Source organism: Lycium barbarum, chromosome 12, assembly GCF_019175385.1.
Source record: "Lycium barbarum isolate Lr01 chromosome 12, ASM1917538v2, whole genome shotgun sequence".
NCBI lineage: Eukaryota > Viridiplantae > Streptophyta > Magnoliopsida > Solanales > Solanaceae > Lycium > Lycium barbarum.
In genome coordinates, this window is record NC_083348.1 from 52857880 (window position 1) to 52873610 (window position 15731).

The following is a 15731-nucleotide window of genomic DNA, read 5'->3' on the forward strand; positions in this document are numbered from 1 at the left end:
TTTTTCAATAGCAAATCAAGTTAAACCAAACCGCTAGTCGGATTTTTCTCGATTTGACTCTGAATTTCTATTTGGTGCGATTTGTCGATTTTCTTTGTACGCCCCTAACCGTGTTGGTGGTTTATTACAAGAAAAAGAATTGGGAAATACCACATATAAACTTTTTTTTTTCCTTATTCCCACAAGAAAATTATTTTTCTGATTGTTGATGAACTATTTTTTCAAAAAACTATTTAACCAATAAACATGGCATTATAAGAAAATTGAGGAAATCTCATACCAAACACACACACCTAGAGCCCGTTTGGATTGGCTTATAAGTTGCTAAAACAGCTTATAAGCTGTTTTCATTTTTTTTAAGTATTTGACTGGCCATCTTAAAGCCATTTTGTGCTTCAAATAAGCCCCAAAAAATAATTGAGCCCATTTGGCTTAACTTATCTAAAACAGCTTATAAGCTAAAAATAGCTTATAAGCCAAATAATAAATTAAGCTATCAGTTTTTTTTTTTTTTTTTTTTTTTTTTGCTTATAAGCTGCTTTTTTTTAAGTCCATCCAAACAGGCTATAAGTCCCGCAGCTAGTGGGGCAAAGTGAGTTTGGAATTAGGGCTGTTCACAGTTTTCGTTAAAACCAAAATCAAACCGAAAATTTAACCAAACCGAATAAAATAACCGACATTTGGTTTGGTTTGGTTTTAAATTTGAAAAACCGATGATATTTGGTTTGGTTATGGTTATAGTAAAAAATAACCGAATAAATAACCGAACCAAACCGATAATTATATACATAAAATTTATAATTATTTATATGTATAATATTAGCTTTTCATAAATAATTAAAGATATTTTATACCTTTTAATTATTAATTTAATTTTGGTCTACTTATTTTTAAGGCCCATGTCTTAAAAGAATATGTCCAACAATCCAAGCCCAACTCTAATAAGTCGTAAGCATAAGAGTTGTTTGTATTTTGAAACCTCTGTTTGACTTGTTCTTTTGAATCTAAAGTGCGTTGCAAGTTTGGTCCACCTGATTTACCAACAGCGTGTCTTTCCCTCAATATGCAGCAAAGTTCACCCTTGTGGGCCGTGAGGAAAAAAGAGCTTCATAAGAAATTTGAAGAACGTAGAGAGAGAATATTTGAATTGTCACGGCTAGTCATAAACCGAAAAACCGAACCAAACCGACAATAACCAAACCGGTGGTTATTATTTTACTTGGTTTGGTTATGGTTTTAGCCATTTAAAAACCGACTAAATTAGTTTGGTTATGATTTTAACTAATAACCGACCCAAACCGAACCATGAACACCCCTATTCGGAATAACCGATGATTAAGAAACTAAAAATAAAACAATTTAAGTAAAGTAGCATTTCCGTCCGCACGGGTATTCGTGTCCTTGTACATTGCCTGCCCGTCGCATTATCAAAGCTCACAACTTTATATTGAGTCCTCAATTGTTTCCCAAATCCAACTTTGAACCCATCAATCAACAATTATTGAATAATGAGAACTCGAAGTGCCGAAAAGAGGTCTGCCGGGAAAAATCAAATCCCTGCCGAGCCGGTGGTTGCCGAGCCTAAGCGTACTCCTCCCTCTAGGGCTAAGAAATCTAAGACCCTTGGATCCAAAACATCACCCGCAGGTGCTTCACAACTCCAAACACCTTTTTTATTTCTTTTATTTTATTCTTCCTGCTTCCTCTTTTTTTTTGTTTTTAAATTTCACGGGATACCTGCTCCTTACCAGATAATTCTGTCCACCAAGGCTAGGATAGATGAGAAGAAATTACCTAGTATCTTTTGTTGGGGTTGGGGGGATTATGTGAGCATCGAATAAATGTGAAAATTTAGGGTAATTATGTACCAGTACTGGAAGAATTTGCTGGAATATAGAGTAATTGACGTAGATGATACTTGATGTATATCTGAACTCGTTCTTTGTTGGCCTTGCATGTTGTTTGGTTGTGGTTATTTGCCCTTTACTGCTTAATCTTTATGCTTCAAAAGCATGGTGGATTAGGTTTTGGGGTATCTATTGGGTTTTTGTTGGTCGTTGTACTTCTTCAAATGTCCTCTTTTTAGTATGCCCTGTCATGTTGGTTTCTTTTTTCTATTTACTTTGAAAGCTTTTACTTGAGCCGAGGGTCTATTGGAAACAACCTCTCTACCTTCTAAAGTAGGGGTAAGGTCTGCGTACACGCCACCTCCCCAGACCCCACTTGTGGGATTACACTGGGTATGGTGTTGTTGTTGCTGTTTTTGTTCTATTGCTTCGATAAGCTTTTTTTTTTTTTTTTGGTTTGTGGGTTGGGCCCACAGATATAGAAAGGTTAATAGCTTGCCTGTTGGAATGTGATATTGTAATCTTAGCAAGTCATTACCTCCTTCAAGAAATGAGAATAGGTCGTGATTTGGAACTAACAATATCTGTGGGGGCCGCAGATTTGTAGAAAAGATAATAGCTTGCCTGTTGCCATCTTCATTACAAAGTAAAAAGATGATTATTTTTTAGTTCCAAGTCGCGACCTTTTCACATTCCAGTTTGTTGGATTTGTTCATTGGATATTAGAGAGGCCTTTTTGCCTTTCGACTTTACAAACTGTACCTGATTCAACATAAACAACGGCTTAGAGGGTGTTCGGGCAAACCTATAGAGTTGGTCAAACTAGCTTATAAACAGTTTTTAACTTATCTACGCATCTGGTATACACCCAAAGTGCTTATAAGCTAAGTGCATATAAGCTATGCGTGAAGTCACCCCCAACTTATGATTTTTCAGCTTATCAGCAATTTTAAAGTTTGACAGATACGTGATTAGTTATCATGTTCTCTATTTATCAAAGAATGTTATCATGTTTTCTATCTTTTTTCATGCAGTTGAAGAAGCAAAAGCTTCAGATGCAGATGGGGCTGCTCAGTCAACACCAGTAGCAAAACCCGCGTCAGGTAGGAAAACTGCTCGAAGGGTTGCGAGGAAGGTGGTAAAGAAAAGTCTTGCTTCTTCTAAAACTACTTCGGATAAAACACCTATATCAGAAGGTGCTGGAACGGGAATGCTTGAAGATCCTGTCGAAGAGAAGGATGGAGAAGATTCAAAGGAAGATCATGTCAAAGAGATAGATGCAGCAGAATCAACGGAATGTGTCAAGGATGGAGAGACAGAGGACTCGAAGGAAGATCATGTGAAGGAGAGAGATGTACAGGAATCAAAGGAATCTACCAAGGAGGAAGAGACAGAGGACTCAAAGGAAGTTGACGTGAAGGAGGGAAATGCAGAGGACTCAAAGGAAGATCCTCTCAAGGAGAAAGATTTACAGGGCCCAAAGGAAGATGCAGTGAAGGAGAAAGATACGGAGGACTTAAAGGAAGATATTCTCATGGGGGAAGATGCAGTGAAGGAGAAAGATATGGAGGACTTAAAGGAAGATATTCTCATGGGGGAAGATGCAGAGGACTCAAAGGAAGCTCGCGTCAAGGAGAAAGATGCAGAGGAGGCAAAGGAAGATGTTGTCATTGGGGAAGATGCAGAGGACTCAAAGGAAGTTCCTGTCAGGGAGGAAGATGCAAAGGATCCAAAGGAAGATCCTGTCGACAAGAAAGATCTACAGGACCCAGAGGAAGATTGTGCTAAGGATAAAGATGCAGAGGACTTAAAGGAAGATATTGTCAAGGAGGAAGATGCAGAGGACTCAAAAGAAGATGCCATAAAGGAGAAAGATGCAGAGGAGTCGAAGGAATATGTTATCATGGGGGAAGATGCAGAGGACTCAAAGGAATATCCTGTGGAGGAGGAAGATGCAGAGGGTTCAAAGGAAGATGCCGTGAAGGAGAAAGATGTAGAGGACTCAAAGGAAAGTCCTTTAATGGAGGAATATGCGGAGGACTCAAAGGAAGATCCTATCAAGGAGGAAGATGAAGAAAACTCAAAGGAAAATCCTGTCATGGGGGAAGACACAGAGTATTCAAAGGAAGCTCCTGTTAAGGAGAAAGATGCAGAGGACTTAAATGATGCAGGACCAACACCCATGGATGAGACAAATGAGGAAATCAAAGAATGTTCAAACAATTTAGTGGCCACAGCTAAAAATGTTGGTGATTCCGTGATGGAAGATCAAAGTAGAAACAAGGAGGATCAGGCAGTTAATTCACAGGAGGAACCAGCTAAAAATACTTCAGTGTCTCTAGATGAAGTAACTGTTGTCAATGATGTGAGATTGGCAGAAGAAATTGACCACGATGTGAGAAGTTCAGAAAATCAGGGACCTACTGTTACAAATGTCAAATCTCAGGAGCCTATTATTGAGGATATGAAATCTTCAGACAATCAGGAACTTGTTATTACAGAACTGAAATCTCAGGAGGGTGAAGGATCTATTAAAGGAAAAGAAGGATTGGAGTTGAGGGGAGAAAAGGACGATGGTTTAACTCCTACAGGGGATAATTTAAAGGCAGAGTCTGCAGAAGATAGAATGGAGGAAGATACAGATAGGAAGATGAAAGGAAAGGATATTTCTCTTGACGAAACTGGTGAAGATAAAATAGAGGCTTTTGCTGATCAAGAGAATGATGAAGAATTTGGGGAAGATGATGTATCTGAGCACTGTGAAGAAGCTGAGACATTGGAAGATGAGCGTGCTCAATTGAATGCTCTTGCAAAGGAACGAAAAAAGAGGAAAGAGCTGGAAGTATTTGTTGGTGGGTTAGACCGTGATGCTGTGGAGGAGGATCTGAAAAGGGTGTTCCAGCATGTTGGGGAGGTAATTGATGTTCGAATGCACAGAGAGTTGTCAACAAACAAGAATAAAGGATATGCCTTCGTGAAGTTTGCAACTAAGGAGCAAGTTAGCCGTGCTTTGGCTGAAATGAGAAATCCAGTTGTATGATCTTTTCCAATTCATATTTGTATATATTTGGAATTGCATTATAATTCTAAATTATCCTTTTGACATCAGATACGGGGAAAGCGATGCGGGACTGCTCCAAGTGAGGACAATGATACCTTATTCTTAGGAAACATTTGCAACACATGGACAAAGGAAGCTGTAAGTGATATAACTAATATCTGCTGAATCATGTTTCAGGATAACTCTGTTTAACTTCAACAGTGCAGGAATTGGTTTCTGCAGGATTGTTAATATTCAATGTGCTCAATTGGGTTATTAAGTATCTCTTGTTAACTATGATCTGTGGCTATGGCAGGTGAGACAGAAGCTGAAAGATTATGGTGTAGAAGGTGTTGAAAACGTTAATCTAGTGGCCGATCCGAAACGTGAAGGTTTGAGTCGTGGCTTCGCGTTTCTTGAGTTCTCTTGTCACAACGATGCCATGACGGCTTACAAAAGACTTCAAAGGCCTGATGTTGTTTTTGGTCACTCTGAGAGGACTGCCAAAATAGCTTTTGCTGAACCTTTACGTGATCCAGATCCAGAGGTAATGGCTCAAGTGAAGTCAGTATTTATTGATGGACTCCCTCCTTATTGGGATGAAGATCGCGTCCGTGAGAAGTTTAAATGTTTTGGGGAGATTGCAAGAATCACGCTAGCCAGGAATATGTCAAGGGCAAAGCGGAAGGATTTTGGATTTGTTGATTTCGGCACACATGAAGCTGCTGTTGCTTGCATTGAGGGCGTTAATAACACAGAGCTGGGTGATGGGAATTTGAAGGTACTCTTGACTTTATGTTGTTTTAAGTGTTTTGTGCTGATGCCATACTCTAAAGCTTCAGAATATACAGAATGCTTCCGGTTTGTGTATGTTGATGAACTTCTATATATAACCTAATGGGTATCTTACTAACATATATTTTGCTCTTTGAGTGGATGGTGGTCCTTGTGGAAGGGCTATAAGTTGATGAGGGACTGTTGCTATTCAGTAGTGTGTATATGAGATAAACATGCAAAAACCTTTCTCACATTAGCAACGATTTTGGTGTTATGGCTTTGTGGATTGGTGAATGCTCACACTTTTGTTCTATTACTTTTTCACTTTGTGCTGTTAGGCAAAAGTGCGAGCCAGACTTTCAAATCCTCAACCAAAAACTCAGGCCGTGAAAGGTGGAATATCTGGAGGGTTCCGAATTAGCCAGGGTCCCCTGGGTAACTCTATTAAATTCTATATTTCTCTATAAGCTGTTCAAGAAAGTTTCCTTTGTGCATGACCTAACTGCAGTATGGACCTTGCTTTCAGGAAGGGGCTCTCCGCGGGGAGGACATACTTTTGGTAGAGCTAGTATTCCGCGTGGTAGGGGCTTTAACCCTCGTGGACCTGGTCATGGCGGTAGAATGGGCTTTGCTGAACACAAGTTTGGTAGCCCTTATCCTCCTTTCCGTGGAAGGTCAAACTTTGGACGAGGTAATGAAAATAACAAACTTTGTTCATCTTTATTAAAATGAAAATCACGTCACTTTGTGCGTGTACCCCATATCTATGAGTACACAATTAAAAGAATCACAGAAATATTATTACACACTATATTTGAGTTATAAAATAAAATGTCAAAGGAAAAAGTATAAGTTCCTGAAAGTAAGGAATGTTGATACTACTTAGGTATCTCAATAAAGGAACAAATCCTGCCCCATAGAAGTCCTCAAATGCCTCGCTATCATTTCTATCTTTACCCTGGATGTCTTATTGTAATTTATGGCTGTGCCTCCCACTATCGAAGTTATTCAATTGTCTTCTTATTATTTTTTTTTTCCTTTTTTGGAGATTAATTAGATGAATATATTTGATATGAAGAAATTAAATTATAAGGTTGTAATACTAGTGCTTCCTTTGGTGCCATACAATTCCTTATTATTGCAGCTTTTGGTGAGACTCTTATGCTTGAACTATAATACATTAGAATAATTTCATAGCCAGTTTCGCTATCTCTACACGCCTTCAATATTTAAATCACCATAATTTTATACATCCAAATTACCATAATCTTACATTTTGTACTTCCGATTCAAATATATTTTTTAAGCCAAAATCTTACCTAAATATCTTCTAAAAAGCCAATGTTGAAATTTGAGATGATGGGATATGGTTTTTGTGAAACTTGAAGTTAACCTGGTAAAGCATATAGGTGGATTCATGCTCCGGAATAAATTCTCAAAACATTAATGAATTATCAATTGAATATTTCAAGACTAACTTTTTAATTTACAGTTTTGTTCAAAAATGTTGTAAAAGTAGTCTAATTGAAGGGCAAAAGATAGCTCAACTTTATGTTGGAATTTTGGTCTTTCAACTTTTTACTTTCGTTTCTACTTTCATAATAGCATATGTTACCTACATAGAATAGATCAAGTTCTAAATCTTCTGATATGCTTGAGTTTAAGATAATCGTAGATCTTAGTAATCTCTGCTTAGCTCTTCTCATCTATTTTCCAAGTACATCACACTTCTCCCTTTTCATGGCTACTTCTTATTATCAATCATATCATTATATTTTCACAAAAAAGATCTCAGTAACTTATCTTACTAATTTAGCAGGCGGGAGGTGGAATTTCAGTTGTGCTTATCCAGTACCTGGTGGTCCAATGTATGTTGATAGAATGAGGCATGGAGATAGAGGCAATGCAAATGATGCCTTCTTTAGGAGACAACAATTTCCTATTGAAGGACCGAACAGCCCATTCATGGATAGGCACTTCGAGGACCGTTACTACCATGATAACGCTGGCCATGGGTTAAAGAGGCCCTTCTCTATGACAGTAAGCTGGAATTTCTCTGTTGCTCTTTTCCCTGTTATCATCCTAGGCCAAGGAGCATTAGATGAGTGACAGTAATAGATTACAATTGACCCTCTTACTTTCTAGGACCCGAATCTGGATTACTTGGGGCCTAGCAGACGTCCTCGGTTTGATCATTCAGATTCTGCAAGTTCTCTTCATGGGGATCGTTATAGTAGAGGTATGGGGTTTATCTGCAGTTTTTGTCTTGGGCTGCTTGTTTGTTAGATCCATTATTATTTATGTATTTAACTCTCTTCTATGTTAGATAATTTTCCTCCCGGTGGAGATCACTACACACGTGATTATTATGGCTCTGATGTGAGTATCATGTTTCAATTCATGTTTCTTAGTGTTATGCAACCCTAGTTGTGATATTCCTTTCTTTGTAATCTTGCAGTATGGCAGAGGCCCATATCCATCTTTCTATGGAGGTGGTCGTCCACATGGGCGTGGTTATGGACGTGGTTATTAGTAGTCTTGATGAGCATCTGGTAAGTTGGATAATGGGATGCTTTATTGTTCTTTATAAATACTTACCTTACCTCATATTGTTAGTCTCACTAAGTTTTCTGTTACAAAACTATTTCAGGTGTCTTAAGATGGTAGAATGTTCTTCTTGACAATGGAATGGGATTTTTCTGGTGCTGCACAAAAAGGAAAGAGAATCAGTCTTTTAACTTATTCCCCTATCATCTAATGTTTATCTCTGTTCTTTTTCCCCCCACTGTAATTCTCGCTTTCGGCTGTCCAAAGTTCAATCTTTCTTAGGTTAGACTCTGCCTGTTTTTTGGGGCATCAATCCGGATACGTTACTATGTCTGTTAGAGGGAGCTTGACTAGTTACGAGCTTCTTCTGCTCTAGATAGAAGCAGCGTTATGGGGAAGTGGATATAACTATTAAGATAAGTCAACTTTCCTACAAGCGTTTGTTTTTGCGAGAATAGTTACATGTGTTAAGACCTTCGTTGTGAAAGATTCATATATGGGTGTTACTTAGTGGTCAACATTCACACACATAGAGAGACAAATTTGCAGAGTCTTTCAAAATAATGATATTGGGGATATTACCTTGATGGCATTTGTGGGATTTTGTATGTAGGTTCAAAAATTCAGCACTACTGTTAAGGAAAAGATTCTCTTAAGCTAGACTCTTGTAAAATTCGTCAATGGAGCAGTGATAGTCATCGAGATATTTCAGTCTTTCAAGAGAAGAAGAGTAGCATTTGGTTTCAATTATGAACAGTATTTGCAAATTGCTGTGATGTATTATCTTGAAGAGATTTGCCTCATCATTGTGATGCATTATGAGTGACTTTGTCTACTATATTGTCTTGTGGGATCGCCTTTGGCTCAATGTATTCTCATGGTTGCTCTGTAACGGAAATATGATGTGGTTATAGGCCATTTTACAGTACTGATGAATCTGGTGTATCTAGAGAGCCACCTAAGCTTTTATATTATATCATCAGGTTTCTCCAAGTTTGAATAAAGTGTTAAGAGTTTTACTTTGAAGCGTCAAAGAATAGAGCGCTTGGTTGGCTTAGTAGAAATTCTTTTTTCCTTTTTCTGATGGTGAAAAAAAGGTGTATTACCATCAATATTAGGCCCTGATGGTTGGTCCTATAGAATTCTGTTGTACTAAATGGATGAATGTCCCTGTTCAAGCTTGATGATGGAAACTCATAGCTCCCAATATAGAGAATTTTGAGGTTTGGCTTTTTCTTTTCAATTGTTGACAACAATTTATGTAGCCTTGGGGGCCGTTTCGTTTGGTTTCTAGGAGATATAATTTCCACATAGAAATCAACCTAAGTTTATATAATGTTTATTTGGAAATCGAGGAGATTTAATCTCCACATAGAGATCAACACTAATTAATACGATGTTTGGTTGATCCTTTTTGTTTTACTCATAAACAATACCTGCATAAGTTATGTGAGAATCTAGGTATTATTTTATGCTGGATAGAATGTGGAATAAGAATGCATGTATTAGTAATGCTGAAATGACCAAACACCTCATAATAGTAAAAATCTTTTATTTTGTCTAAAAACCAAACAAATATTTTAAGTTATACATTGTATACTAATATGTAATATATCAAGCTAAACATTCAACAAGAAATAAATCTTGCAATTATACAATCTATGCATTAAAATCATCTGACATTACTAATCCCCGCGTTATGATCAGATTATTGATCTTTGTTTTAATAATCCTTGCATGGTAACAACCCCTTAGTGTACTACCTAGATATGCCCCAGCTTGGAAGCCTATTATTTTTTCTGTATGATCCATAATCACACATAGTATTTTCCTTGTTAATCAATTGCGTGTTTGTTTAGCTGACAAATAATGAGAAATGGGTTTGGGTCGGTGGTAACATATTGATATATGGAAATCCACCTTTCTTTGGGTTAATACATACGGATCCCTTCAAACTTGTCCTACTTTTTCCAATTACACAGCTTAAGTTTGCGAAGTTCCTAGTACCCTACTGAACTAGTTCGAAGTGGTTTTAATACCACCTTTTGCGACCAACTGCAGTTTTAACAAAGGCAGTGTTTGTCACATACCAATCATGTTTTGCCACATAATTTTTCTTTTCTGTCCTAGTACTGTTCTTATTATTCTTTTCAATTTTTATTCCACCATCTTCACCGCATCTTCTCCTCAAACCAAACCACCACTTCACAATAGCTGAAAATACAAACTACCACTAAATCGCCCTCATCTTCTTCTCAAATCAGCCACCACCAAACCCCCACTATAAAAACTATAATTGGGCCACCAAATATCCTTTGCACAAAATCTGAAAATCAAAATCGTTGGAGAGTGGTCCTTGCCAAAGAAACTGAACCGTCAAAAAGGAAGAAAGAGAACAAGAAAAGAAAATGAGAGGAAAAAAGGAGGTGGTGGAAGTGGCGGAGGAGGTCGTTTTGATTTAGCAAAACACGAAGAAAGAGAAATAATAATAAAAAAAAGAGTAAGGAAGAAAAGGGAGGAGTGGTGGAGGATGTGGTAGGGAGAAGATGAAAAGTGAAGAAATAGTAACAAAGAAAAGAAAAAGAACGAAAAGTAAAAGAGCTAAAAAGATTAATGAAAGAAATGGTAGAATACATAATCTTGGGGCTTCTCCTGCGCTCCTAATTTTGTGCAAACACAAAAAGTGCAAGGTGTCGAACTAGTTCAGGGGCTACTAAGACCCCCCTCAAACTAAAAGTGTGTAATTGGAAGTCAGGGACGCGTTTTAGGGAGATACTTATGTGTTATCTCCTTTTTTTAATTCTTTTTTGGTTGCTTTGTGGTGGGAAGTAATAAATCTAGGTTAAGATCACCATCTGTTTCGAAGTGCAGGAAAATTTGGTACCATGATGTGAGCCTTTGGAGCTTTTGGTGCTGCTCTCTCTGTTCCTCCACTCTTCTTCTTTTGATAAATATGAACAGTTTCCAGTTCGAGATCCATTCTGCTGATGTGGTATGCATCATGGTGGGTTCTTTAGTACAGTAAAGCTAACAATTATTGCATCTCTATTATGGACTGGAAATTTTAGAGTTTATGCTCTCTGTTGCAATGATATTAATTACTCCACTGCATTAAACCTGGTCATTTAGCTACTAATATAGGAATGGGCATGGATGTTCTCATCTTCTGTTACATATACCATCTTTTCAAAGTTCATGTTTGCTGCAGTAGAGGTGGTTCCAGATTATATCTCTATACCTTTTTGTTTGCTATAATGGGAGTAGATCTTTTACTTGGTGTCTGTCTCCTTTACATGATTAGTTTCAGATGTGATTGATAGATGTTGTCTGTGAGTTGGGTGAAGATTTTTCGGCTCTGATGGTCCAGTTTTGTTCGTACCTCTCTTTTTCGAGTCTTACGTTAGGTGAGATTGTGTTCATCGTTTCCATGAAATGGCAGGTGATTTTCCAATTCAATCTAAGTGGTCCAGTCTTGCATCTTCTATTTACTCTCTTTTTGGTTGATGCATACGTAGGATATTTATTAGATAAACCGATAACTGAGGTTTGTTATTGGTTGTAAGTAATTCTTTTCTGCATTCTTGTAATCTAACTGCATGTGGATTCAATTTTAGTACACTGCTAAAGTGAGTTAAAAACTGTAGACATCACATTGAGCGTGTTATCTCTGAGCTCTCGATTACTTCATTTCAGTGGTTTTTTCTTCGTAAGAGATTAAGATGTCAGAAGTACGATACATTTATGGAGCACGTGCAGATCAGGCTTGTGGAATTCGCTGGTTTTGTGTTTGTGCCATTCTTAATTATTTGCTTGAAGTGGAATATTAGAAGTAAGATAGCTGATTCGTGCAGCTCTGTTTCTTTAAAAATGACGACCTCCCCATGGTTACTGCAGAAAGCGTTAAAGTAAGAGCCCGTTTGGATTGGCTTATAAGTTGCTTAGAAGCTGTTTTTAGCTTTTTCATTTTTTTTGCACGGATTGCCCTTCTTTTGGGGTGGTCTTTAAATTTTACCCCTCATATTTGTGATCTTTAAATTATGCCCCTCATATTGCTGGTCTTTAATTTTTGCCCTTCGCGTTGCAACCCTGAGTGTTCACGCAGAAATCATGAGGTTCTGGGTTCGAACCTCCGCTCAAGAATAAATTAAAAAAAAATTGCAAGGCAAGATTTGGGTCGCGTGTATGCCGGGTCCGGCATACACTTGTTAAGGAATTATCAAAGTTATGCCGGATCCGGCATACTCATGCCTTATGGGCAGACTTGGCATAAGTATGCCGGGTCCGGCATAACTTTGATAATTCCTTAACAAGTTTATGCCGGTGGGGGCATACTTATGGGCAAACTTTTAGTTAAGTCTTTTTCTAGTTATGTCTTATGGGGCAGACTTTTAGTTAAGGCACAACTAAAAGTATGCCCCATAAGGCATAACTAAAAGTATGCCCATAAGGAGGAACTTTTCCTTAAGGCATAATTAAAAATTTGTCTTATAAGACAAAGTCTATGTCTTAAGAAAAAATTATGTCTTATGAGCATACTTTTAGTTATGCCTTAACTAAAAGTTTGCCCCATAAGGCATAACTAGGAAAAGACTTTTAGTTAAGGCTTAACTAAAAGTTTGCCCATAAGTATGCCGGATCCGGCATAAACTTGTGAAGGAATTACTAAAGTTATGCCGGACCCGGCATACTTATGCCAAGTCTGCCCATAAGGAATAAGTATGTCATGTCCGGCATAACTTGGTAATTCCTTAACAAGTGTATGCCGGTGGGGGCATAGCGAAATTTAAATTCTGCTTTGCGATTTTTTTAAAAATTTTTGACTGAGTGGGGGTTCGAACCTGAAACCTATGGGTTTTAGCTGAAGGGCAAAATTTAAAGATTTCAAATATGAGGGGTAAAATTTAAAGACCACCCCAAAAGAAAGCAATTGCCCTAGCTTTTTTGAGTGTTTGACTGACTAGCTTAAAGTCATTTTGTGCTTAAAATAAGCCCAAAAAATTAATTGGGCTCGTTTGGCTTAGCTTATAAGTCAAAAAAATAAGCTGGGTTACCCCAATTTTTTTTTTTTTGGCTTATAAGATGTTTCAGTATATGTCTCTTCAAATGCTTCGACCATCTCCTAATGCAGATTTTACTTGCATATTCGAACATGGTGTTTTTTTTTTTTTTTTTTTTTAAAGTCTTAATAATTTTGCTGTTGGTTTGTTTGGTGTACTCTCTTAAAGTTTTTCTACTTTCTAGGCTTCTTCGAAAAATCCGTAACCTTCAGTGGTGGGACTTTTGGGTCTTCTGTTTTACCATTAGCAGCGTCAGCGATTTTGATGCATTTGTCGTTAGTTAGAAATGTGTTTAGTACAAAAATAAAACTGTTGTTTATCTCATCACTTAGTATCTATATCTGTTTATATATATCGGTATGCTATTATTAAAACACGAAGCGACGCGAAAATGATTTATTTAATATTTTGGATGATTTGTTAGTTGTTACATAGGTAGTGTTTTGTTTGTGTAGGCTGGTCCAATCTATTGCTCTTTCCTTATGCGCATTTCGCTGCATGGAATTGTAATCACTGGTACATCCTTTATAACTTCTTGGTATGCCCAAGGATTAACTAATTATTATTTGGAAGGATGTAATTTCTTAACTGCCGCAATTTGTACTCCTAATAGTTTAAGAACAATCGTTGCTGTTATTATGGAGTCCTGAAGAAGGAAATTTTACTAGTTTGTGTCGATTGGGTGGTCTGTGGACTTTTGTTATTGAGCTTTATTAGGTCATGAAATGTTGAGATTTTTTTTACCTTTTAAAAATAGATTTTATATTGGATAAAATTGTAATTTAAGTATTTGTTTTATATCTATAAAAGATGAGATTAATTGGATCTTGGGCTATTAATCTTATTTGAATTACGTAGGAAGTGATAATATTAGGACTCTAAAATCAATCAGAATTTTACAATATATAATTTTTTTATATTTTAGTCATGTAATATAACTTTAATACCTTTCACATTATTTCTTCTAATATTTGGGATTTGGAATCAATAATTTTTTTGTACTAAAATGTAGAAAGTTAATATTGAGTACTTCAAAATTAATTGAGATTTCAATTACGTTATCTAAATCATTTTCTTATTTTCAATTACGTTATCTTAATTATTTTTCTTATTTGAACAACGTAACACACACGCACACATATATGTATATATTGTATGATATTTGAAAGCTATACTCAATAATTCGGACAAATAACCGAAATAGTGTTTGAGAGAGAAGTGGTACGCTGACACTTTTTTTTTAAATTATTTTTTTATTACATCGGTGGTAAGGAAAGGGAAAATGAAAAAGGGGATTACAATGTGGGGATCTAAACCCTTACCAATAAGGTGAGAGTTCAGATAGCTAACCAACTGAGCTACTAGATCCCTACTGGTACCCTGACACTTGTTATGCGTTTGGCCATTTTATTTGAAAGCATGGTTTCATATTTTGATTTCAAATCAGCGTTTGCTTATAGAATTAGCACAAAATTTCATTTTAATTTCATATTATGATTTTAAAATTTCTTAAATATAAAATGTGATCCATAAGTTTATATTTTGTAAAAAAAGAATCATCATATTATATTTTGTGAAGGGAAAATTTCAGAAATGTACAATTCGTTGACTTACATTGCAAAAATATAGCTCAAAGCTTACATTGCAAATATTTAGCCCTAAAATACTTTTATACAATCTTATACATTTATAAACAAAAGATACATTATGTATATAGGTGTATAAAATTGTATAATGTGCATGTATATACACTAAAAGATATAATTATACAATATTGCGCACGAAAAAATGAACTTATACACATTTATACATATTTATGCATAATTATACAACATTATATAAGTGGGTATAAATATAGATTTGGATTGATTTTGAATAAGAATTGCACTTTTATACAAGACATATATATGCCAATTATATACACGCACGAGCTTTTCTGAAAAAACGTCGATACTCTTCCAACTTAGCTCCTTATTTCAGAGACTTCAGAGGACTCGAAGTTGAGCAAGAAAAGCAGCATAGAGATGCAAGAAGAGGAACTGTGGACCCTGAAGCCTCTGAAGGTCAAGCAAGTACTTTTCCTACCTGGTTATATATATAGGTGTATAAAAATATATAATAGTGTATAAGATGTGTGTATATTGGTGTATATGCGCCTCTTATACAGTATTATACATAAACTAACTCCAACACCATCAACGACCGACTAGCAGCAATCACCAGCCATCGCCTGGTAGCAGCAATCACCAGCCATCACCGGAGTTTTGTTCTCCGACGAACTCCAACGACGTCCGACGAGCAGTCTTTCTCCCTCTCGGTTCATCTCTATCTCTTTCTCGACGAGATCTCGCTGAAGCTCTGGCGAAAATCATCGGCCACCCGTGGCGGACTTAGGATTTGAAGTTTGAGGGTTCCCATCCATCTAAGTTAAAAAACAAAAAAATTAATACATGGTGACCAAGG

At 36.7% G+C, this 15731-nt stretch overlaps 2 protein-coding genes across 3 annotated transcripts; both read left to right on the top strand.

Moving 5' to 3' along the window:
* Window positions 1-1403: 1403 nt before the first annotated feature.
* LOC132625068 (uncharacterized) lies at window positions 1404-9454 on the top strand. Of its 2 annotated transcripts, none has more exons than XM_060339843.1 (11): window positions 1404-1647; window positions 2882-4881; window positions 4957-5046; window positions 5204-5668; window positions 6003-6099; window positions 6191-6355; window positions 7481-7704; window positions 7810-7903; window positions 7991-8043; window positions 8123-8216; window positions 8315-9454. In XM_060339843.1, exons 1-10 carry the CDS (start codon window positions 1509-1511, stop codon window positions 8195-8197), a joined length of 3402 nt encoding a protein of 1133 aa, XP_060195826.1. In that variant the 5' UTR covers window positions 1404-1508; the 3' UTR covers window positions 8198-8216; window positions 8315-9454. The 2 variants fall into 2 exon arrangements, with proteins under 2 accessions (XP_060195826.1, XP_060195827.1); XM_060339844.1 differs by having other exon boundaries at window positions 7484-7704.
* A 1634-nt stretch (window positions 9455-11088) lies between these two features.
* LOC132625069 (uncharacterized) lies at window positions 11089-14093 on the top strand. The gene is made up of 3 exons (XM_060339845.1): window positions 11089-11215; window positions 11905-12116; window positions 13724-14093. Exons 1-3 carry the CDS (start codon window positions 11165-11167, stop codon window positions 13776-13778), a joined length of 318 nt encoding a protein of 105 aa, XP_060195828.1. The 5' UTR covers window positions 11089-11164; the 3' UTR covers window positions 13779-14093.
* Window positions 14094-15731: the final 1638 nt, after the last annotated feature.